Raw genomic sequence first — 24,065 nt, 5'->3', positions numbered from 1 at the left:
TTCCATCCCTGAGCCTCAGTTTTCTCATCTCTAAAATGGGGTTGCCCCATGGGGTTGTTGCGAGGATGAGCAGAGATGAAGCATGTGTGGTGCTTTGCACAGAGAAGCCTGATACAGGGTGACCCCAGATGTGGGGGCCGGGGGTGCTATGCCGTCCCCGGCCCCCCAGGCAGGGCCTTACCTGCCGAACAGTCAGGGCAGCACTGCCCGGGGATCCGAATCGGGTGAGGGCAGGAGTCCACACAGTCTGTCCTCTTGCAGCTCACTGAACCATCTGCCTGAAGGGAGGAAGAACTTCACCAAGACCCCACCTGCCACGCCAGTCCCCACCTCCCCACCCACAGGCCCCCAGAAGAAAGGGCGGTGCTGCAAACTGGCCGGAGCCTGCCCTAAGAGGCGCCATGATGCAGCTGGGAGGTGGCTGGGGTCCCCCAAAGAGGACTGGCTACTTGGGAAAGGGGGTGTGAGCCTTCCAGAAAAAAGCCTTCCCACATCCCAGAGCTGGGGTTTTGGTCTCCTCGGCTTCCCGTCCCTTCCCCGCAGCAGCCAAGGCTGCACCACAACCTCATCCAAACTCTTCTCAGAGTTTCCCTGAAACCCTGGCTCACCCCAAATCTATGGAGTCCAATAAAATCCTATTTTTATAGAAAGCTCTTCCACCGGAAACGTCTTTCAGAAGATGAAAGCGCTATATACAGTTTCTTTTTTTTTTTCATAAGAAGCTGAAGTTTTGTGTTATTTTCTTGTAACATGAGTGCCCTAGATCAGTCCTGAAGGAGAAAAAAGGCAGTGGATGTACTTTGCTCCCCACTCGAATTCCAATGAAACGTTTCCAAGTTTTCTAAGGATCTAAGGCTTTTTTAACAAGTGGCGCATCAAAGGGACTTGAAGGCCGCGCTTCTCACGTGCTCATGTGCACTCGAGTCACCGGGGGATTAAAATGCAGATTCTGAGTCCGAGCCCTGGGCAGCCTTGAGGTTCTACCAAGGCTCCCCTGGTGATGCCAACGACACAGCCAGTGCAGGGACCTCATTTTGAGAAATAAAGCTCTAAGCTCCAAGCGACTAAAAACTCTCTTAAAGTAGAAAGGAAAGCCAACCATACTTAAACATGAGCTAAAACGATCGCGTTTCTTGGTAAATAGCTGTGTTTGCATGTCTGTCCTTCTGACTCTCAAAACTCACGCACCCTCACCTGCTTCTGACGAGGTGAGGTCACGTGACTCACATTAATGGAGGAAGCCTCGCCATTTCACAGAAAAGGCCTTAACTACTAGGCCTCGGGCTGCTCAGCTCCCTCTGTTATCCGTGCCCGGCGAAAACCCTGCTCCTGGGAATCCTACTTCCAGCTCCTTAGGCCAGCAGCTCCCCGCACAAGCACAGTGGGTCACACAGCACTCTTACGACAGACAGACTGCCAAGCTCTGTCATCCTGAAAATCTACCGAGGCCAGAATAACCTGGATCCCAGCCCCTTCTGTAAAAACAGGATTTGAGAGCATGGAAGCGAGACTGGGACAGGCCTGAGGTGGCCCCGCTTCTGCAGGGGCAGGGATGCCCGGCCCGGGACGGGGAAGGGTGGGGAAAGCAGCTGAAGGCGCGCAGGTTGTCATTCACCTGGCAGATGCATAACTCACAGGGGTCACCGGGAGACCAGATCTGTCCAACCGGAAACTCAACCCCGTTGTCGTCCAGAGAGCAGCCTGGCCAGGGGACAGCGGGGGAGAAAGGACGAGTGGGCAGAAGTGCCGAGGAGGGTCCTGAATGCCCGCGGGACCTACAGCGCCACCCAGCAAGGACAGACAGACACCTCTGCTCACTCACACTGAGTCCACGCAGCCACCCACTGGGCCCAGAGCTGCCTGCTGCTGCCGCCTGGCTCCCTCAGTTAGTGAATTTTCCTGCCTAACAAGAGCCTGGTATACACAGGCACGCTCACACAAACATCCACATCCACACACCCCCACAAACACAGCCATTCACACATACAGAAACCACTCCCACCCAGACACATGCACACAGATACAACAGACGCACAACAGAAACACACGGACACACACACTCAAAAACACACACACAGATACCACTCACAAACACGCACACATGTACACAAGCTCACACACAGATGTCACTCACATACAAACTTAAAACACACACAGACACACACACAACACACATAGAGAGCACTCACACACACACACACACACAGAGTCTCAGCGGGTGAAGGTCAGCCTCCCCCGGCTCGGGCATCCAGGCCTGGTGTTGGGTGCAGCCTGGGATGCAGGGCTAAGCGGCCCTCACCTGTCATGGGTGCGGGTTCCCTGCAGGTGAAGCAGCACTGCCCAGGGCCCAGCCACCACTCCTCGCGGGGGCAATCCAGTTCTGGACATGGCGTGAAGGAACATTCCACTTCCCCGTTCTGGAAGAGAGCCAGGGGGCACAAACCAGTGAGGGCCAAAGAGGAGGCCGGCCGGCTGCCGTCACCCCCTTAAAAGTGACAGATCTCCAGGGAGCAAGAGTGGAAGGAATGGCGAGTCCTTCCCTGGGGGCTGGGGTGAGGCTGGGAGAGGGTCCCAGGAATATGGCGGCTGCGTGGCTGCTGGGTCCCCGGCTGCCCCAGCTGCAGCCTCCAGAATCTCTTCCTCTCACTTCTGCAACAGCTTTCTGCTCTCACTCCAATCCACTCTCACCTGCAGCCAGAGAACTTTCTCAGGCACCAGTCCCATCACATCACTCCACCGCTTCAAACCCTTGGCAGCTCGCCAAGTCCAAACCCTCCGCCTGGCTGGCAAAGCCCTTCATGACTGAGACTGAGGCAGAGGCTGTCGCCTCCCCCTCACAGACCCCTTCCCCTAAGCACTGCCCTTGGCTGATGAGGGTCACGTCCTCCAGGTGCCTGGAGGGTTCATTCACCCCCACTCCCCGGGGAGCAAGGAAGTACCTACAACCACCTGATGCTGGAGGTAGAAGAGCCCAGCTCCCTGGCCTCTGGACACACCCACCTCTGCGGTGCCCCTCACACTCCAGAGCTCCCCGTGGCATCATCCCGAGACCCCTCTTCTTGTGGCCCCTCCCCCCGCCTGACCTGCTTCCCCAGCCAGTCTCTCCCGAGAGCACTCCTTCAGAAAACCACTTACACGAGAAGCCCACCCCAGGCCCTGTTCTTGGAACTCAGCCCAAACAGGATCCCCGCCTCAGCCGCATTTCCAGTCCCTCTCGCAGGCCGGGCTCCAGCCGGAATGGACACCCCCAGGCCTTAGAACACGCCCTGCTCTCTCCCACCTCCGCCTTCTGCTCACGCGGTGCCCTCTGCCAGGCACACCTGTCTCAGCTCCTCACCAGGCTGTCCTAGTCATCTTCAGGTCTCAGCTTAGCATCCCTCCCTCCAGGTAGGCTTCCCTAGAGCCCACAGTCTGGTTAAGAGCCCCGCTCCCCTGTCCATTGCCCACCTAGCTGTGGGCCCCTGACGGAGGGGGCTGGGGCTGTCTTGTGCTCAACTGCGTCCCCAGAGCCCAGCATTGTCCCAGGCACACAGTAGGTGCTCTATAAATAGCAGTGCTGAAGGACGAACTTCAAGGAGACTGCGGGAAGGCCTTGGTGAATGCTAAGGCCCCTTTAGTCTCTTTCCCGCCTCAGTTTCCCTTTTGCTGCATGGCGGCTCCTCTTCTCCTGGTCAAGGCATCCTGGGAAACTCGTGTGCCCTGCCCCTCCCCAGCACCCACCCACTCAGCCCCCTACCTGGCAGACACAGGTGGTACACTCGTCACCACCACCACTGAACACAGCCCCGTCTGCATACCACCGGCCATGGAAATAGCATCTCACTGCGGAGGAGAAAGGAAGAGGCAGCTCAAGGTCTCTGGGCAGCTAAAGAAAAGGGGGAGCAAATGGGTGGGGGGGTGTCTGGGAAGAAAACACACCCCCACAATACTCCATGGCACACCCACACCCAAGAGCCCAATCGCTGCTCCCCTCCAAACCCTCACCTAAAGGTACACCGGTAGTTAAAAACTGACAGAGAGGGACTTCTCTGGCCGTCCAGTGGTTAAGACTCTGAGCTCCCAATGCAGGGGGAATGGGTTCAATCCCTGCTCAGGGAACTAAGATCCCACATGCCGAACGGTGCAGCCAAAAAAAAAAAAAAAAAAAACTGACAAGAGAATGAACCACATGCAAAATAAGGTCCTTAACCAAGAAGGAAGGGAAGCCCGGAATAAATAAAGACTAAGAGAAAAGAAAAGATGAAAAAAGACGGCCCCAGACACCTACGGGAAGGTCTGGGAATGCTGCCAGCCCCTGGAGGCAGGGAGGATTCAGTGAGAGCCTCTCATCTGAAGACGCCCCATCCCTGCTGGTAACAACAACCTTAAAAACCTGCCGGGGCCCACCTGGCTTTAGTCAGAGGGCACTGGGTTCAAATCCCAGCTACACAACTCACTACGGGCAAGATACTTAAGCTCTCCTAAGCCTCAGTTTTCTCATCTGTAGAATGGGATTAACAGTTCCTACCTCACAGAGAGTATATTGCCTGTTCAAAAAATGTTTTAATTAAAGATAATATAACATTCGGGACTTCCCTGGCGGTCCAGTGGTTAAGACTCTGCACTTCCAATGCATGGGGTGCAGGTTCAATCCCTGGTCGGGGAACTAAGATCTCACATGCTGTGCAGCATGGCAAAAATAAATAAATAAATAAAATTAAAATAGCATTCAAAAGTCAAGGGAAAAATAGTATTTAGTAAGAACACTAGCTTTGAAATCAGGTAAGCTTGAGTTCAAGCTTTGCTCCTTTACTCACTGGTGTGTGTCTTTGGGCAGTGATGACCTCTCTGAGCCTCAGTTTCCTCATCTATAAAATGGGGCTATGAATAGTACTCCCTCAGGTCTGCGCCACACAGATTCAGTGAGATCAGGACTGGCAAGGGCCCCACAGAGCAATGGCCCAGAGCCAGCAGTGATGGCCATGAGGTCATCTCAGGAAAGAAAACCACATTTTAACAAAGGAGCAACTCATTATTAGTAGGGCAGGGGAGACCTCCCCCCAGTCTCGGGACAGAGCCACGCCAAGGGTGGACCCAAACCCCTTCCTGTCTGTGTTAAAGGCACCAACCCCAGCAGGGGGCAGGCTGGGCTGTGAGCCCAATCTGGCATCCAAACCACTATGCACACGGTAGGTGCTCAGTTAAAACGGGCACTTTGAAATGCTTCATTTGATCTGTCTCTAAAGCAGAAATCAATCTCCTTCCGCTCTCCTCCACTCACCCCCCCCAAACAAAAACATACTCAAAAGACACCGCTCCACCCCTGTCATTTTTTACAAAAAAGCTAAATTCACCCTGTCCTCTCCCCACAAAGAGTCCCTTACCTGGCACACAAGTACAGCAATCCGACTTCGGGGAGCCCTGACAGGGGCCGGGAGGACACTCGGGGGAGATGCAGGACACATTTCCAGCCTGAGGAGGTGAGAGGTGGTGCAGGTGGGGGAGGGTAGACCGTCAGGCCCAACAGAACCAGCTTGTTCCCTATTTCACACCACCCTCAGGATTCCTGTCCCACATGAAAGCCTCCTAAAGGAAGCTATCCTGGGACTTCCCTGGTGGCCCAGTGGTTAAGACTCCACACTCCCAATGCAGGGGGCCCCGGTTCGATCCCTGGTCAGGGCTAGATCCCGCATGCATGCCGCAATGAAGATCCCGCATGCCACAACTAAGACCCGGCGCAGCCAAATGAATAAATAAATATTTTTAAAAAATAAAAGGGAAGCCATCCAAGACCTTTAAATGCCACCATGGTCACACAAGGATACTGTGCTGGGGCCCAGTACCAGGGTTTATTATGGTGTAGTTTCCAACATCCCCCTTTCCAAGACGAGGGGCAGACCAGAAAGCAGAGCACGCTGCCTTCCTCATGAAAATGGACGAGCCTAGCCTCCCATGGCACTGCCCCCCATGGCATTGCCCCCACCATGGCATTCCCTCCCATGGCATACAGAAGCTCCGGAAGGATGCTGAGAAGTGGAGAACAGAGGTTACTCCACCAGAGACACCTTCCCGTGCATCTGAGTTTTGAACCAAGTGACTAATACCGGCCAAGGAGTTAAATTTAAAACTCAATTTTTAAAAATTGAAGTCAAGACGAAAAAGCCCCCGGCTTTGGAGTCAGCCAGACCTGAGGTCCAGGGTCTGCCCCTCCAAGTCATGTGACTTTGGGCAAAGTAGGTCACCTCTCTGAGCCTCCGTCTCCCTATCTGTGAGATGAGCTGGAAAGGGCACCTCTGCTGGGGTTGCTGAGGATTGAGTGAAATGTGACCAGGCACGAAAGCGCTTGGCCACTTCACAAGTGTGGCAGGAAGAGCTCAATAAGGGTGGCGGTAGCGATCTACATGCCCCGCCCCTTTACATTGCAGCTTCCGCCATCACTGCCAGACCAGGGCTGCTGTTAAAGATGATGAGAGGATGGGCCTCCCTGGTGGCGCAGTGGTTAAGAGTCCGCCTGCCGATGCAGGGGATGCGGGTTCGTGCCCCGGTCTGGGAGGATCCCATATGCCGCGGAGCGGCTGGGCCCGTGAGCCATGGCCGCTGGGCCTGCGCATCCGGAGCCTGTGCTCCGCAACGGGAGAGGCCACAACAGTGAGAGGCCCACATACCGCAAAAAGAAAAAAAAAAAAAAAAAAAAAGATGATGAGAGGCAGTGAGGGTTGGTGGGCAGAGCCTGGGCTTTAGATGCAGACAGGCCACGGCTCAAATCCCAGCTCTGCCACCTCCCAGCCTCAGTCTTTTCACCTGTAGAATGGGGACTGTAAAGCCGACCCTGAAGAGCCACCAGGAGCCTCGGGTGAGGAACTAGATGGAAAATACCAAGCCCCTGCCTGGTATGCACCAGGTGCTCATGATCTAATCCAAGCGACAGCCTCTGGCTGGGTCTGGCACATGGTAGGAACTTAATAACTATTCTTGGAGGAGTGAATTTGCCTCAAGCAAAATACTCTTAACAAGCTGAGTCTGGTAATGAGCCTTCTCCCTCCCTACCCGGCTACCTTTATTGTGCCGGCAAATATTTTGCCTGGAGAGAAAAACGGCCTCCCTGGTAGGAAGTTTCCGAGGGAGTTGCATCCCCTCCCCTTCCTAGACAGATGGACCCTGTTTGCCTGTTGGCTCTTTTCTGCTCAGCAAAAGCCTCCCTGACTCCACAGACTACAGGTTTCCCATCCCCCACGCTTTTAAATTCTGCAGCTTGCGACCAAAATCCACAACCTGAGAACTCTCCCTCCATTCAACGAGCTCACCTTTAACATCCGGTCTTTCCCCCTTCCTCTAAAACCCCCAAAGGTTAAGAAAACACCCGCGAGGCTTCAGGGATCTTGTGATGCTCACCAGACAGACACAGACAGTGCAGTTCTGGTTGGGAGGTGAAAACACGTCCCCTTCAGCCCGGATGACGCCACTGTGAAAACAGCCTTTGAAAGACAAACAGGAGTGGAGGCATCAGACCTCTTAAAGGAGAGGAAGCTCGAGGCCTCATTACTTTTCCAGGCATAATGTACCTGGAACCTTCTCTCACTGGCTCGGATGCCCCAGGAGTGACAGATCTAGGTACTCAGAACGGTGTGGTCCCAAGACCCCTGGAGAACTACAGGAGACACCCACAGAGGGTGCCCTGGGAGGGTCCCATTTATGTCTGATAAACCCAGAACTGTGTTGAAAGCATGGCATTTTATTCCCATAAGGCAGGAAAGGCGGCCAGACAGCCCCAGGTTCCAAACCTGGCCTGTCACCTGAGTGGCCTTGGACCTGGATGTGTCACTCAACCTCTCTGGGACTCAGCTGTCTTTACTGTAAAATGGAAATACCACCACATGCCCTGCAGGGGACTTGGAAGGATGCACAACCTCAGATGTAGTGTACACAGCAATTCACACTCAGGGCTTCGTACACAGTAGGGACACAGTAAAAGATCACAATTACCATTAAGAAAATCAGGAAGTTGCATTTTCATTTTAACCCTTAGGAAGACTTTTTCACTGCTGCTCAAAGTGCAGCAACCTCAGCACCTTACCACCAGGAGCTTCATAGAAATGTAGCCACTCAGGCCCCTCCCCACATCTACTGAAGGAGAATCTGCATTTTAACAAGATTCCCAGCGATTCACGTGCAGGGTGAGTGTTAGGGAGCTCTGCTGAAGGACTTGGTAAGATTTGAGGTCTTTATCCTAAGAGCAATGGGAAGCAAATGAAAAATTGTCAGCAGATTGTGGGAGGGAATCAGAACGGGGGTAGAATTTATAAACGATTACTCCTCCTGCAGTAGGAGGGGGACTGGGGCAGGGGAGGGGACTGCAGAGTGGGTCTGGAGAAACTTGCTGAATGAAGGAATAAATGAAAGAACGAAGCTCAAAAAGGATCCCCGGAAGGTCAAAAGTTCCCCTTGAGAGCATAGACCAGTGGTTCTCAAAGTGTGGTCCCCGAAGCAGCAGCGTCAACATCACCTGGGAACCTGTTAGAAATGCAAATTCCCGGGCCTTACCCAGCACCTGCTAAATCAGAAGCTCTGGGGGCTAGGCCCAGGGATCACCCTTCAGGTGACACACGAAAGTTGGAGAACAGCCTTTCAGCTGCAGAAAGGCTAGGAAAGGGAAGAGGCAGTACCACGTGAGAAACTCACAGCCTTCCCCACACCAGCTCCCACCTGTACACAATGGGCAGCATCCCCCGTCTCCGGAGGGAATCGGGTGAGAACAAGCAGCTTCACACGTCACCTTTTCACAGGTCACCTCCCCATCCTAGAAGCAGAAACTGGAGTTCCAGCCACCACAATGCCCCAGACACCAGACCAGGGAAGCCCGGAGGACCCCTCACACCCACCTCGCACCAGCACTGGGAACAGCCAGGCTCTGTCCAGCGGCTCCCGGACTCATGCATGGCTCCCAGGTGCCCACAGGCAGAGGGCCCTGGTGCCAGCTGTGTGGCCTCAGGGCCCCTGGGCAAGGAAGGGGTCACCACCACCTTCTCCTGGATTCGTGAGGGAGATCTGAGGGTCCCCAACGGAGAGGGACTAGGCACCGGGGTGGCCACTGGGGCAGACAGCAGCTGCGTCAGGGCAGAAGCGGAGGACGCGGGTAGTGCAGGTGTGGGAGATGGCAGTCGTGTGGTCCCGACTCCAGTTGGGGTCCCTGGAGCCCCAGAAGGAGGACTGTGCCCTGGGGAGAGGGCGGGCCGGCCTGCCTCTGGAAGCAGCAGTAGCATCTTAGGGGGGTGCTGCAGGGGCTGCAGGATGGCAGATGGGGCCAGCACGGCTTTGGGGAAAGCTGAAACGGAAACACAGAGGTGTCTGCAGGGAGACAGCAGGGGCAGGAGGTGAGATTCGAGGGGCGTGGACTCAGGCCCACCACCACAGATCACCGAATGTCTCTGGGCCAGTTTCTTCATCAACATGATAGATCTAATACCACCAGTTCAACCTCAAACTAATGGGGCTGCGGTGACGATCAGGGGAGAAGATTGATGAAAAAGTACCACGAGCAGCCCAAAGTTACACGCTGCTGATGCGGGAGGTCCAGACGCTTCATATGCAGCAAAATCAGAGTCTTCTCCCTTCCCTTCCTCGCTGGCCACAAAGGAGACTCGGGTTTTCCTGAACCACGCAGACATTCCCTAAGCCCTCAGGGATCCGACCTGGGAGTGACCCTTCCCTACTCCTGACAAGTCAGGAGTGTGTCCCCTACTCTCCCATCCAGCTGTGGCTTCCCAGGAGGAGACGCTGAGGCTCAGGGGGAGGAAGGGCCCAGGGTCCTCTCTGGGCCCATGGCAGACAGGCCAGCTTCCAAGCGGATGCCTCCCCTGAGACACACACACACACACTCACACACACACTCTTAGGAGCAGTGCACATTTTCCCTGCAGATGGACAGCAACTGCCCAACAGTCTGAAAGGCAGAAAGAGAGAGAGTCCGAAAACAGGAGGGCGGCGAAGGAGGCAGATGAGGGGCAAGGGTGAGAGATAGGAAAAAGGAAGAGAGCCACAAATCAGAGTGAGACGGGGAGAAAACAGGTTGGACTGGGGAGGTGGGGAAACGGGGTGGCTGAGCTCAGACCATCATGGGCGACTACACGATGGAAAACTGGCCCTGGTCTAGAAAGAATGCCTTCGGTATTGACACGACATTATATGGACGTTTACAGGCATGCTGTTAAATCATGGCAGAGATCTGACACCACACTATCCAAAGGGTCCCTGTGAGCCCAGGTTACTGGGACTCCTACGTCACATGCTCCTCTATCAACGTTTTTTGGTGGTTTTTTTTTTTTTTCCTTTTACTATTTGGGGGAAAACAGGAGGGCTGGCGAAACAGTGAAAGGAAAATAAAAGAATGGATAAAGAAGTGGAAGGAGACAGAAAGGATGAAAGGGGGATGTTGGAAATAACAAACGAGATGAACTGAAAAAAAATTCAGGGGGAAGGAAGAGGGCCCGTTCCGGGAGGGTGGGGCCCGGGGCCGGGGGGCGGGACCCAGCGCTCACCTTCACAGGACACTCGGTCAGCTCGGAGCCTGAAGCCAGGTCGGCAGGTGCACAGGAAGCTGCCCACGGTGTTTTGGCAAGAATGGTGACACAGTCGCCTCTCCAGTGGCCTCCGACACTCGTTTACATCTGCGGGAGAGCCTCGCTACCGACGGCTGCCTTGTCGGGGCTACCGGGTCCTTCTTCCCCCATCCCTTACCCCAAAAGGCTGGGGGAGTCTCCCTGCCATGTTCTTATGGGGTCCTTCCCTGCCCCAGGGTGCCAGTGTGACTCAGAATGTCTGGGAATGGGGCTGAAGTCTAGTGCTAGTCTCCTTGGAAGGTTCATACATCCAGTAGGCATTTAATGGATGCACCAGTGACTCATACCCTAGCACTGTGCAGCAATGATTAAGTGCTGGCTGCTGGGGATGGGCCGCACTGGGAATCTCACCTCCAAACCTTCCACCAACCCACTGTTGGGCATTGGGTGCTATGGGCCCTTCTGAAAAAAGAGTCTCAAAAACCACCACACTGCTCAGGGCAGGCTTCAGGACAAACACCCAACTCTGCTAGAACAAGGTCTTTTTTCAGGCCCATAGGACCCCACCTTCAACCCATGAGCCAAGCTCAAGCCAAACATGCCAATCCCTTTCTGGAAATTTCTTCAATGGGCTGAGAAAACAGGGGTCTCCTTCTAAACCAGAGGAACCAAGACATAACGTGCTTTATTTACCAAGGGGAGCAAAGGCAGCCAAGAAAATGGGTGAGCAGAGAGGAATCCTTGGGGTGTATCTGGGAGAGGGTGGAAGAGAAACGTAACAGGATGAAAGTGGCATGTGGCCAGGAAAAGTCCAAGACGGGGTCTTCCATTAGGAGCCACGCCAACCCCAGGGAAAGGCAGGCTCTGAGCAAAGGCTCAAGCGCTTGCAGGCTCCAGGGAACCAGGAAGTCCAGACTGTTGACTTTTCCCTGTCCGTCTTCCTGATTGGCAGCCTAAGTGTGAAGACAACAGGGTCCCCTGCCTTACCTACACAGGAGTGCCGGTTGCCATGCAGATGGAAGCCAGTTCTACAGGAACACCTGTAGCTGCCAATGCTGTTTTTACATCTCTGCTGGCAGGGGGTCCCAAGGCATTCATCAGTGTCTGGAAGGGAACAGGACACAGCTGGAGCTCATTTCCCCATGGAGTTTTGGAAATACGTGGTCCTCTCTACCTACCTCTCTCATCACTATCTCCTACCCGACTCGTAACCCCTCTCCTTCTCACCACCCACATTCAGTCTATCAACGCCTAAGTCCTCCCTGGAACAGCCCACTTCTCTCCACCCTCACTGCCATACCCTAGCCCAGGTGCCCTGGGCTTTGTCTCTGGTCTAGAGGATAACAACAGCCTTGTGTGTCTCTCTGCCCCTCCCTGTGCTCCTCCCAAGCCACCCTCTACAGAGCCCCCAGGATGTTCTGACCAAAGGGCACCTCTGATCAGGCCACTTTCTGCTTAAAATCCCTCCAAGGCTCCCACAAGCACCAAAGCAGCACCATAGCTCACGAGTCCTGGGCTGCCTTTCCCACCCCTCTCCTTGCCCCTCACCTTTACTCTGGCCCAAATTCTTGCCATCTTCCAAAGGCACCATGCTCTTGTGGCCCTCCCCCTTTGCCCATGTTCTCCTATCTGCTTGGAATGCCTTCCCATCTTGTCTGGCTGGAAAACTCCTACTCATACCTCAAAACTCAGCTTCTATACTACCTCCTCTGTCAAAGCTTCCCCAAGCCATTGTTTGAAATTGGGAAAAAGCTGGAAATGATCTGCATGTTCATCAATAAGAGAAGAGTTAGTAAACTATGGGATATCTGGACTGCGGAGTACCAGGCAGCAGCTGAAAAGAATAAAGCAAGTTTATTGACCCTGATGTGAAGAGATTTTCATGACAGATTGTTGAAGGGAAAAAAGCAGGCAGAAGAATGACCGGGTTCACATGGAAGCTCTAATGGGATCTTGAGAAAGTTAACTTCTTTAAGCCTCAGTATTCCTACCAGGAAAATGGAAATAAACAGTACCAACTTCATAGGACAATTTTGAGGATAAAATTGAGAAAATGCATGTTAAATGCTTAGCATGGTGCCGGGAATACAGGAGTTCAACAACTGTTAGCCACCCATCTCTTATCATCATACCTCTGTAAGTGCACATGTGTGTATGTACACATACTGGGTAGAGGCAGGCAGGGTACTCATCAGATTGATAACTAAGTGCTATGGATGAACTGCATTCCCTCCACATTCATAAATGGAAGCCCTAACCCCCCATGTGATGATACTAGGAGGTGGGGCTTTTGGGACGTAATTAGGTTTGGATGAGGTCTTGCGGGTGGGGCTCTCATGACGGGATTACTGCCCTTAGAAGAAGAGCCATGAGAGAGCTTGCTCTCTCTCTGCCTTGTGAGGACACAAAGAGAAGGTAGCTGTCTGCAAGGCAGGAGGAGAGCCCTCACCAGTAACTGCGTGGGCCAACACTGTGATCTTGTACTTCCCAGCCTCCAGAACTGTGAGAATAAATTTTTGTTGTTTAAGCCACCCAGGTTGTGCTATTTTGTTATAGCAGCCCAAGCAGATACTAAGACACCAGGGCTATTCTCTAGGGAGCATAGAGGTTGGGAGTGGGAGACATGGCCTGGGGCTAGGGCCGTGACTTTTAAAACTTTTAAAGGGCTTCCCTGGTGGCGCAGTGGTTGGGAGTCCACCTGCCGATGCAGGGGACACGGGTTCTTGCCCTGGTCCGGGAGGATCCCACATGCCGCGGAGCGGCTGGGCCCGTGAGCCATGGCTGCTGAGCCTGCGCGTCCGGAGCCTGTGCTCCGCAACGGAAGAGGCCACAACGGTGAGAGGCCCACGTATTACAAAAAATATATACATATATAAACTTTTAAAATAATTTATGAAAATTTCAAACACCCAGAAAATGATACCACAGTATCAAGGGGAGCTTCTGTCTTAGCTGCCTTGTTAAAGAGATAATGTTTTCTGACGTAATTTCTGTAAATAAAAATCATTTTTAAGGAATGAGTCATTATTTTTTTTATTTTATTTTTTTTGCTGTATGCGGGCCTCTCACCGCTGTGGCCTCTCCCGTTGCGGAGCACAGGCTCCGGAGGCGCAGGCCCAGCGGCCACGGCTCACGGGCCCAGCCGCTCCGCGGCATGTGGGATCTTCCCGGACCGGGGCACGAACCCGTGTCCCCTGCGTCGGCAGGCGGACTCTCAACCACTGCGCCACCAGGGAAGCCCTGAGTCATTATTTTAAAAGGTCTCGCTCATCCTGTTCACTTAGGAGAAGAGATTCCTTCTCTCCCCTGGGTTCCCACAGCACTTAAGCCCCTCGACCCAACAGCATTGTTCCTCCTCTCCCACCAGACCAGGGGTGGGGGGAGTGGGGAGGTCGCTGGGGGGCAGGATGTTTTCTTCCTGGCTGTGTGTCTCCAGAGCCCGGCCCAGCACCCCGGCAGGTGGCTGAGGTGACTCTGTTGCAGCATGGCTCTCCCACAGAGCCCCCGGGACGTGTCACCCGCCCCCTCAGCCCTCCCCCGGCTCAGTGGCCTCCTCCCTCTGGTTAGTCTGCCTTCCTGACCCTAGCCCTCCCCTCGGCCTCTCCCTCACCCCCACCGCCCCCCTACCCTACAGTGATGGTAGCAGCAGTTTCTACTGAGTCGTGGTCCAGAGCAAAGGCCCTGGCGTCAGACGCGCCCGCATGCAAGCCGACTCCTTCTGACCCTACTGACAGAATGGCCTCGGGCAAGCCTCGACCAGAAAGTGAGGATGAGAACAGCATCTCCCTCAGAGGACTGTGGTGAAGCTGAAACGCAATCATGCCTGGAGAGCACGCGTTGGGCCTGGCAGGGCCGTGAGTTCAGCATCAGGGCCTAGCGGCGGTGGCGACGGCACCATCGTTACCCGTTCCAGAGCCACTCACCTTGGCAGCTGTGGCGGTCAGCAGACAGCTGCATGCCCGGCCCACACTCGCACACGAACCCGCCTTCCGTGTTCACGCAGTGGCCCTCACAAGAGGCGCTTAAACATTCATCGATGTCTGGGGAGCGAGGAAACACTCTTGCATAGCTCACGCTGAATGTGGTTCGGGTGTGGGGAGAATATGCACCCCACGAGGACCCTGTGCCCACCCGGGGCCTGCCCTCAGCAGGGTGGAACCCACCCCCACCCCAGGAAGAAAGAAGGCACCAGGTAAGTCATACAGCTTTAGGGATGCCCCCAGAAAGAAGAGGCCGAGGGGCCAGGGCTCTTTTTGACCCACGCAGAACAGACGACGGAGAGGCTGGCTGACACAGCACTATTTCCAGTGGTCCCACCTGCAGGGCAACCCCAAAAGGGCAGGGGGAGTGGGCAGGAAGGCTGATTAAATTCCCTTAAATGCTTATTGAGCACCGCCTGTGTGCAGCAGACCTGGAAGGGGGGCTGCCGAGGACACAAACGTCACTAAGACACAGTGCTGACTCTCCAGATGGCTGCAGCCTGAGAACGTAGGAGCCACAACACACAACCACGACACACACCCACGAGAGGCCGGCGTGCAGCCGGCGGTATGCGCCCTACCAGGGACCGCCTGGCCACAGCAGGTGTGTGCTGGAAGAGAGGTGGGCTGAGAGGACCAGGAGGCATCAGGAGGGGGGCCCATAGAGCGCAGAGTGTCCGAGAAGCTTCCGGGAAGCACAGGGACCGCCGGGAGCCCAGTCTGGCTGAAGCTCAGGTTCCCGCCGGGGCAGCATGAGGCCGAGCTGGAGAGGTGGTGGGTAAAGGCTCAGCGATAGAGTGCAAAGGAGTCCCGAGGCTTCTGCCCGGGGTGGGCTGACTACTTGGGATCCAAGTAGTGCTTTAGGGAGGTTCAGGCCTGAGGGTGGAGGGGGCTGGGAGACAGATCTTCCCAGCCTGGCTTCAAGGCAGCCCTTCCTATCTCAGAACCATGAGGACCTACGAGGTCAGCTCCCACCCCCTGGCCCCCATGCCTGCTGGTCACCTCCGTTCTCCTTTCTTGCTCTTCCCAGAGCAGGTACCTTTGGGACCACACCCACCGCTTCTAAGAAGCCCACCCTGATTCACCCGATCCCACTGGGCCCCTTGGGATGATGGCCAGGGCCCCACTTCCCTGCACTTGCTTTGACATTGGTCTCTGGCTTTTCCTTGGTCCAGTTTGCCTCTGCAATGAGAAGTGTGTCTGGAAAGTACTTCAACCTTCTGGAAGGGGTGCGGGGGGGCGAGCACCAAAACTCCTTCATGGGACCCTTGACCCAATAGTTCTCTTTCTGGGAATAGTCAGAGGGGCTGACAAGAAGCCTCTTGATCGCAGCATTACTTATAGCAGTGAAACACTGCAGACAAGCTAAGGATGGATAGCACAGAACTAGGTACTTAGATTATAGCAGCTACATCTGCAGCCGTTCAAAATGATGTTGTATGCTGAGCAGCAGGGACTGTCATCCTGCCCTGCCACTACCCCCGGGCTCCCATCCCCACCCCGGGCCCAACTACCCTCCCTTGCTGCCCGACCAGATGCAGCCGCAGGTCCCACCGCTCCATTACCAAGAGCTCATGCCACCCGGTTCCTGCATGCTGGAGGAGCCCAAGACAAAGAGGGGGAGAAGGTCGTGGCCCCGGAAAAGTTCTCATCTCAAGGCACACCTGCGAACCCACACAGGTGAGAAACCTTACCACTGTGACTGGGACGGCCGTGGGTGGAAATCTGCCCGCTCAGATGAACTGACCAGGCACTACGGCAAACACACTGGGCACTGCCCCTTCCAGTGTCATTAGTGCGACCGGGCATTTTCGAGGTCGGACCACCTCGCCTTACACATGAAGAGGCACTTTAAAATCCCCAAACAGTAGATATGACCCACACTGGCAGACGAGAATTCAGTATTTTTTACTTTTCACACTGTCTTCCCGGTGAGGGGAGGAACCCAGCCGGAAAACTCTACAATCATGGTCAAGTCCCCAACAAGTCAACTTGTGATTGGATGATCAGGAGACATGAGGAAATCAAATGACAAAGCACAGATGGGGTCTGACTGGATCTTCTATCATTCCAATTCTAAATCCAACTTGAATATGTATTCCTGGACTTACAAAACGCCAAGGGGGTGACTGGAAGTTGTGGATATCAGGGTATAAATTAGATCCGTGAGTTGGGGGGAGGGAAGACCAGAATCCCTTGAACTGTTTCGATGCAATATAAGCGTAAAGATCACCTTGTACTCTCTTTGCCTTCTAAAAGCCATTATTACGATCTTAGAAGAGGAAGAAATTCAGGTACAGAAAATGTGTTTTAATAGCTTAAACGATGGTGCTTGGTGAGTCGTGGTTCTAAAGGTACCAAATGAGGCCAAAGTTCTCAAACTGCTGCATACTTTGACAGGGAAAATCTATTTTTGTCTTCCGATCTACATTTATGACCTAAGTCAGGTAAATACACATGGTTTACTTTAACCTTTTTATGCAGTCTGTTATGCACTGTGGTTTCAGATGTGCAATAATTTGTACACTGGCTTATTCCCAAGTATGCCTTAAGCAGAACAAATGTTTTTTTCTATATAGTTCCTTGCCTTAATAAATACGTAATATAAATTTAAGCAAACATCTATCTTGTATATTTGTAAACTACAAGGTAAAAAAATGAACATTTTGTGGAGTTTGTATTTTGCATACTCAAGGTGAGAATTAAGTTTTAAATAAACCTATAATATTTTATCTGAAAAAATAGGACTATTTCCTACTCGCAAGACAAAGTTAAGTGAGAAAAATAATGAACGAAAACTATAGATAATGTATGATCCCAATTTTATAAAACAGACAGATAGGCATGCCTGACACACATATACCCACAGTCATACACACTCACAAACACCTACACACCCAGGGGACAGGGCAGGGAAAAAAATAACTTCATTTTACTAACAAATATCTTTAGGTAGGGACTTCTGGGACAGGTTTATTTTCACCTTTCTACCCTTCTTTTACTTTCCAGATGTTCCAAAGAAGTTATTTTTTACTTTTATATTCAGGGGAAGAAAGGTTATTTTTACAAAATCCAAATTTAAAAAAGGCTTTCAAGCTCTCTGGAAAGATAGGTAAGAAACTGGTCACGGTGGCTGCCTCTGAGGACAGTAACAGACTGTGCATAGGAAATTTTTCAAATGGTGAACCAATAATACTTTTACAAAATAACTATTGAGTTTCTCTTGGCTCATCTTTCAGATGTCACTTTCCTGAGGGAGGCTTTTTGCGATCATGCCCACCTCCAGTCCGGTTCCCTGTGCCCCTGTGGGCCCTGGTACTGGGCACTCCACAGGTGATGGCCCCATTATGGGGGGGACTGTCATTGTCCTTACTTGTCTCCCTGCCTCACATTGTGAAGCAACGTAAGAGCAGGGACTGCCCTCGTAACCCCAGTCCCAGCTCAGTCCCCGGTCCATGAGGTGCGCTCAGTAAGTATTTGTGAGATAGCAGAAGCGGCCTATTTCTTGTGTTTGCCTGCCTGCCTGCCCACTCTTAAACTTCAGAGCTGCTCGTGTCTCAGCTTTGCTCTGGCATCTCTCCGGAGACCGTCCTCGGAGGACAGGGAAGGGACCTCATTCCCGCCCACCCCCTCCCCGCTGCTCCCACGCCTCTCACCGGTACACCTGATGCCGATAGTTGTCTCTGTCATCGAGAAGCCCACGGGGCACACTCGGGCCACCTCCTGACAGCCACCATGGTTACAGGTGAGGTCACAGCCGTACTCCCCACAGGGTCCGTGGGCGTCTGAAACAGGCACCGCACCTGTGAGCATGCGCCACTCCACAGTCCCAGCCGCCCCCGCCTTCCCCGGCTCCTCCTAAATTCTGCTGGGAAGGGGGCTCTGGAGGCAAACAGGCCTGAGTTTAAATTCAGCTCTGCCACTTACTGGCCATGTAACCCTGGGCGAGACACTAGCTTCTGTGCCTCGGTTTCATCATCTACAACATGGGAATAAGAATGCCTACCTAATAGGGTTGTTTGAAAACGATATGCTAGGGCACAATTGCCCAGTGCCTGGCATATTCTCAGTGTAAATAGAGTTCTTCCCATCAGCCATTGCCCGCCCCCAGTTACCTGGGCAGGTGGGCCCTTGCTCTCCATCCTGGCAGGAGCAGACATTGGGAGCGATGCAGATGCCACTCCCGCAGCCAAAGGAGCAGAGGGCTGAGAGGATAAAGACAGGTGAGGGATTGGGGACTGGGGCCCCCAATCTGTCCCTCAGGCAAGCCCACGGAATGAGCGCCCTGCTGTGGAGGATGTTTGGGGCACGGGGACAGGCACTTACGAAGGGTGCAGTGTCCACTGCCCATGGAGGGCGCCCAGCCAGGGCAGCAGCCACTCCCGAACCCCGAGAGGCAGACGTGGGGGCCCAGCCGGCGTCTGCAAGAGAGGAGAGAGCACCTTCCACATTCTGTACCAAGGGGAGGATTCATCTACTGGGCAGTGAAAGCCTCCCAGCCAGTCAGTACGTCAGTCAACAAACAGTTCTGGAGACCTCCTCCACCCCCACTCCCCGGGAAGACAATGGGAAGTTTCCACAGAAAAATGCCTCAGACAGTCAGTCCCTTCTGGAGGCAGGACAAAGACAAAGGTATAAGGGAACAGATACTAGTTTCCTACAGATGCCTGCCACGTGGACACAGAGCAAAGAGGGTCTAAGAGCTGAGGATAGAAGACCGCAATGGATGAAGAGCCGCAGGGATGGCTACCTCAGGGCCTTTGCACTTGCAGTCCCCTCTGTCAGGAACGTTCTTCCCCAGAAACACACAGCTCCCCCACTCCTGTAAAAGGTCTCTCTGCTCATGTCACCTTCTCAGAGATGCCTACTTGTCCACCCTTACCTTGCTTTATTCTGCTTCATAACACTTACTTCCTGGGACATTAAATTACTTATTAGTTTGTTGATTTGTTCATTGCCTGGCTCCCCTACCACTCCCTGAGGACAGGGGCTTCATCTTTTTTCTTCAACTCCGCAGCAAGGGCAGCGCCTGGCACATCGTAGGTGCTTAATAAATGGCTGTTGAGGGAAAGGTTGAGAAGGAAAGCCAACAGTAAAGAGAAAGGGGGGAGCTGGAGAGAAGTCACTCCCCAGGTGACATCTCTGGGATGGGGGAGGGGGCATCAGTGAGCTGCCCAAAGGAGTGAAGGGGAATCCAGTGTGCTCGAGGCTGGGTGAGGCAGTCCAGCCATGAACAAGCCACTTTCCTCACCTTCAAGGGGCGGACAAGGAACCAGGTATAACAACATAGCGGGACAAGTGCCAGAACATTACAGGCTATGGAGGCCCAAAGAGCTCAGGGGAGGTTTCCTAGGCTGAGGCTGGAGAGAGAATAGGAGCAGCCGGTGAGAATGGAGGAATGTTCTACACAGGAGTTGCATGTGCACGGGCCTGGAGGGGGACAGAGACGATGAGTAGAACTGGTTCTGGGATGGGCTGGGCAGAGGATGATGAAGTCCAGCCTGGTTTGAACTGGGAATCCTGCTGCAAAAGAACAGGGACAAGAAAACCCTTCCCAGGGACTTCCGTGGTGGCACAGTGGTTAAGAATCCACCTGCCCATGCAGGGGACACGGGTTCGAGCCCTGGTCCAGGAAGATCCCACATGCCACGGAGCAACCAAGCCTGTGGGCCACAACTACTGAGCCTGCGCTCTAGAGCCCACGTGCCACAACTACTAAGCCCACGTGCCACAACTACTAAGCCCACGTGCCACAACTACTGAAGCCCGAGCGCCTTGAGCCAGTGCTCTGCAACAAGAGAAGCCACCGCAATGAGAAGCCCGCGCACCGCAACGAAGAGTAGCCCCCGCTCACCACAACTAGAGAAAGCCCGCGCGCAGAAACAAAAACCCAACGCAGCCAAAAATAAATAAATTAATTTAAAAAAAGAAAAAGAAAAAGAAAACCCTTCCCAACTGTGTTTTATAGAGCACCCACCCATGATGTGCCAGGCACGGCAGCAGGCACTGGGGACATGAATGGAAAGACCCAGTCTGCTCTGCGGGAGAACAATCTGTGTCAAAAGTGACAAATATTCTAGAAAGGGAAACTCAGGGCACACGGCAAAACAGAAACGTCTGCAGAAAACTGTCCCTGGAGCCTCCAAGAGCCTTTTCGCTCTCTGAAGTCATCACAGAAGAAGGGGTCCTGGAAGTGGATGTCTCACCCGCTGCCCTCGCTGGAGTGATTAGGGCAGCAGCCTGGGAAGGAGAAGCCGGCAGCTCCTGCTCCTCAGATGGGGCTCTCAAAGGGACAGGGGTGCCACCAAAGCGGCAGATGGAAGGATTCCCGGGAGGCTGGTGGAGCCTCACCCTCAGGTGGGCAGGGGCCGAGCGCCCTCCAGAGCGCCCCAAGGAGCCTAGGGCTGGCGGTGACGGGGAGACAGGTGGCAGGCAGGAAGGCTCTGACACGCCGCGGAGCCGGGCCGATCTGAGCAGGAACTGGCGGTGGCTGCGGAACACACGTGCGAGTTGCGAGCCTGGCGGGGCCGCCCCCCTGCGCGCCCCCGAGGCCGTGGCCGCGGGCCAGGCCGCCCGCTGACACCGTGTTCCCTCGCTCAGAGCATCACGCACACACGCGCTCGGCCCGCGGCGGCCCGGCCTCCGCCGGGAGGAGACGCTAGGGGAGGGCGACATCAATCGGGAAAGCAAAGGGGCAAAACACCCAACCCCCGCCCGCGCGCACACACAGGCGGAAACCGAAACATAACCCAAAGAGACCCCGGCGGCTACAAGGTCCACGGCGTGCGCAGAGCCTGGACACAGGGAAAGCCCCCAGCCTCAGAGCGGCCAGAGCCGCGGGGCAGGCCAGGCACTGCCTAGGCAGAGCCACGGGCACGTTCGGGAGCGAAAGCCAGCCGTCCGGAGACCAGGTGGCACGTCCCGGGGTCCCTTCGCCAGGGGTCAGGGCTCCACGGGACTCAGAGCGGCTCACCTAGCGCCTGGATCTCCGTTCCCCCCGCCAGATCCCAATTAGGACAGCCCCGGCCAGGGGCGCAGAACGGGCACCCGCCCAGAGCACAAGCTGCTGTCCCTTTGTCCGGACCTCCTGGGCTGCGCCCGCGCGCGGACAGTGGCCCAGGGGGGCGCCCCGACCCGCAGCTCCGGGACGCCCCTCCGCACCTCCCCTCACCGCGCCGGTAGCGCTCCCACGGAGGGGCAGGGGAGGGGCGCGGGGCTCTTACCTCTCGGCCCCGAAGTGCCCGGGCGTCTTCCTCCCGGTGTAGCCGCGGGCCGGGGTCCCCGGCAGCAGGAGCGCGACGCAGGCGGCCCGGAGGAGCAGTCCGGCCCACATGACCGGCGGCGGCGGGTCCCCCCGGCTCGGCTAGGCTCCGGCGCCGAGCGCGGGGGAGGGGGCTGCCGGCCCTCGCCCCTCCTCCTGGCGCCGCGGGGAGCGAACCAGCGAGCCCCTAGCTGGCACGCGGAGCCGAGCAGGGGGGCTGGGGAAGCCGAGAGGAGGGGCACGGGGCCGCGAGGAGACTCGGCGGACGGCTGGGCGGGGGGTCTCCGGCACCTCGGAACGAAACACACAAAAGGCAAAGGCGCCTGCCCGCCCGCTCGCCGGTGGCCATCAGGGGAGGCGCGGAGCCCGGGGCGGGGGCAAAGATCAGGGACCCCTGGGGGCGGGGTTTCGTCCTCGGCCCACACCCCCGGCCCGGGTTTGGGAGTCGGCTTCCTGCGAAGGGCTATGGGCGTCAGACTGAGGCCCGGGGAGGAAAGAGACTCGGGGAACAAGGCTGGAGCAGGAGGCTGCGCGCCCCGGGCATTGCTGGTCTAGGTGGATCCCGAGATGACTGTGTTGTACAAGGTGGGACGCTGGATCGTTTCGCTGCTGAGCACTTCTAGGCCGGCCCCCAGCCTGCCAACAGGTCTGCACCCTAACCCTGGGTGCGCCGGTCAGTGGGTCCACCTGCTCCCTGGTCAGGGGGCACTAGACAGTCTTGAACCCACAGATTCCTCTTTGTCCCCTTCTGCAGCTGCCTCAGGCCACAGTCAGAAATGGTAGGCAGGGAAGTGGTGAGCAGGTGGCGGATGAAAATCAGGATCATCCAGCTGGGAGAAAGCTGAAAGGTTGACTAAATTCTACCTTCAGCTCTGTGCAGGAGACTTCCCTAGCCGCCCAGACCCCATCAGTCAAGCTTTTGCTTAAACACTTACAGGGATGAAGACCTATCAAAAGGCAGCCCAATCCAATTTTGAATAACTCCATTTGTTAGGAAGTGTTTTTTCTTCCCAGTTCCTTTGGTTCTACCTCTGCAGTTCCCACTGCGTACCTCAGCCTGTCACTAAGGTCCTTAACACCGGTGGCCACAAATGAACATGGTGCACCAACAGTGGTCTGGACTCTTGCCTCCTTCCTTCCAGATGCCACACTTCTATCAACACCGTCTAATATTACCTGGCTTTTTTGGCAACCCCATGATGCTGTTAGTTCATAACAACGTTTACAGTAAAGGGAAGCCTCAGATGCTTTTTGTTGTCATGTCTTTTTGTTATTAAACACAAGCTACTAAGCCGATCTCCTGACCTGAACCTGTGTGGTTGAGTTTTTGCAGATGTTCACTTTAGGGCTGTTATCTCACCTTGTTAGTTTTGACCCATCTAAGTAACACATTTTCAAAAAGTAGGTTGCCAAAATACTCTGTATCGTGAGATGAATGCTACTTCCATATTTATGTCCATTCTGAGTCCTAACGACCCTCAGGCCATCTTTCCTTTTTGTCTCAAACATCCAAAGGTGCACTTTCCCCCCCGCTGCCGCTGACTGCATTCCTCACTGTCACTTACAAAGTACTTCAATGCCCACCTTCAAGGTCCAGAGTCAGAAATCTAGCCCTGAATTATTCAGTAGGGATAAACAAAGCCCTTCCTTCACTTGAGCCCGCAAAATCTATCGCACCACTGCCCTTATCATTCCTACCTAGACTACCACTCAGTGTCAAACAGGTGCTCATTCTTCCTGGCCCTAGAAGCTACCCACAAGTTCTTAACACTTTTACACAGGACAAGGTTCCTTTTACACACCTGTCACTCCTTGTGCCATCTCCTCTCACACTTCTGCACACCTCGGCTTTCTCCATTCTGAACTCGACTACTTTATGGTGCCCCAAGCCCTCCATATCTCACCCCTGTAACTCTGGCAGGCTTTGCTCCATATTCGTCAGTGGGCAGCTGCAATGACTGAGATGCAAGTTTGTGCTTAAAGAAAATCCTCATCTACCCTCAGGAGGAGGAGCTCAGGACATTTAAGACTAAATTCCTACCAGTGAATTTTGAAAGAAACTTTCTAAACAGCCCCTGATATTTCTTTCATTTCCCATTTCTTTGACCTTATGGCATTCACCTTGCTCCTCACATCAAGTTTGCATCTTTAGTTTGGTTTTCACCATTTTCTGTTTTTCTTGTCTTTTGGTTTGTTTGCCCTTGAGGCTTCTCAAAGTTTGGACCCTGAGAGTCGCTCACTTAATATCATTCATCCTCAAGGACTAGTTTGGGCACTTATTAGTTCCTC

General features: G+C 54.5%; 1 protein-coding gene across 1 annotated transcript in view; it reads right to left on the bottom strand.

The window, feature by feature from the left end:
* The window catches only part of VWCE (von Willebrand factor C and EGF domains), a 29,762-nt gene extending 7,914 nt beyond the window's left edge, over positions 1 to 21,848 (bottom strand). The window contains exons 1-15 of the mRNA XM_060104882.1: positions 21,739 to 21,848; positions 18,842 to 18,936; positions 18,631 to 18,720; positions 18,172 to 18,300; positions 14,459 to 14,575; positions 11,523 to 11,639; positions 10,515 to 10,643; positions 8,859 to 9,301; positions 8,683 to 8,776; positions 7,372 to 7,454; positions 5,364 to 5,451; positions 3,737 to 3,822; positions 2,300 to 2,417; positions 1,616 to 1,701; positions 182 to 278 (exon numbers count right to left, since the gene is read on the bottom strand). Coding sequence (XP_059960865.1) covers positions 182 to 278; positions 1,616 to 1,701; positions 2,300 to 2,417; positions 3,737 to 3,822; positions 5,364 to 5,451; positions 7,372 to 7,454; positions 8,683 to 8,776; positions 8,859 to 9,301; positions 10,515 to 10,643; positions 11,523 to 11,639; positions 14,459 to 14,575; positions 18,172 to 18,300; positions 18,631 to 18,720; positions 18,842 to 18,936; positions 21,739 to 21,848 — 1,882 coding nt within the window. The remainder of the gene's footprint in view (positions 1 to 181; positions 279 to 1,615; positions 1,702 to 2,299; positions 2,418 to 3,736; positions 3,823 to 5,363; positions 5,452 to 7,371; positions 7,455 to 8,682; positions 8,777 to 8,858; positions 9,302 to 10,514; positions 10,644 to 11,522; positions 11,640 to 14,458; positions 14,576 to 18,171; positions 18,301 to 18,630; positions 18,721 to 18,841; positions 18,937 to 21,738) is intronic.
* Between the last annotated feature and the right edge of the window lie 2,217 nt (positions 21,849 to 24,065).

Source organism: Mesoplodon densirostris, chromosome 7 (genome assembly GCF_025265405.1).
Source record: "Mesoplodon densirostris isolate mMesDen1 chromosome 7, mMesDen1 primary haplotype, whole genome shotgun sequence".
Lineage (NCBI taxonomy): Eukaryota > Metazoa > Chordata > Mammalia > Artiodactyla > Ziphiidae > Mesoplodon > Mesoplodon densirostris.
The sequence above is the reverse complement of the archived record's forward strand: the minus strand, read 5'-3'. Positions and strand labels throughout refer to the sequence as shown.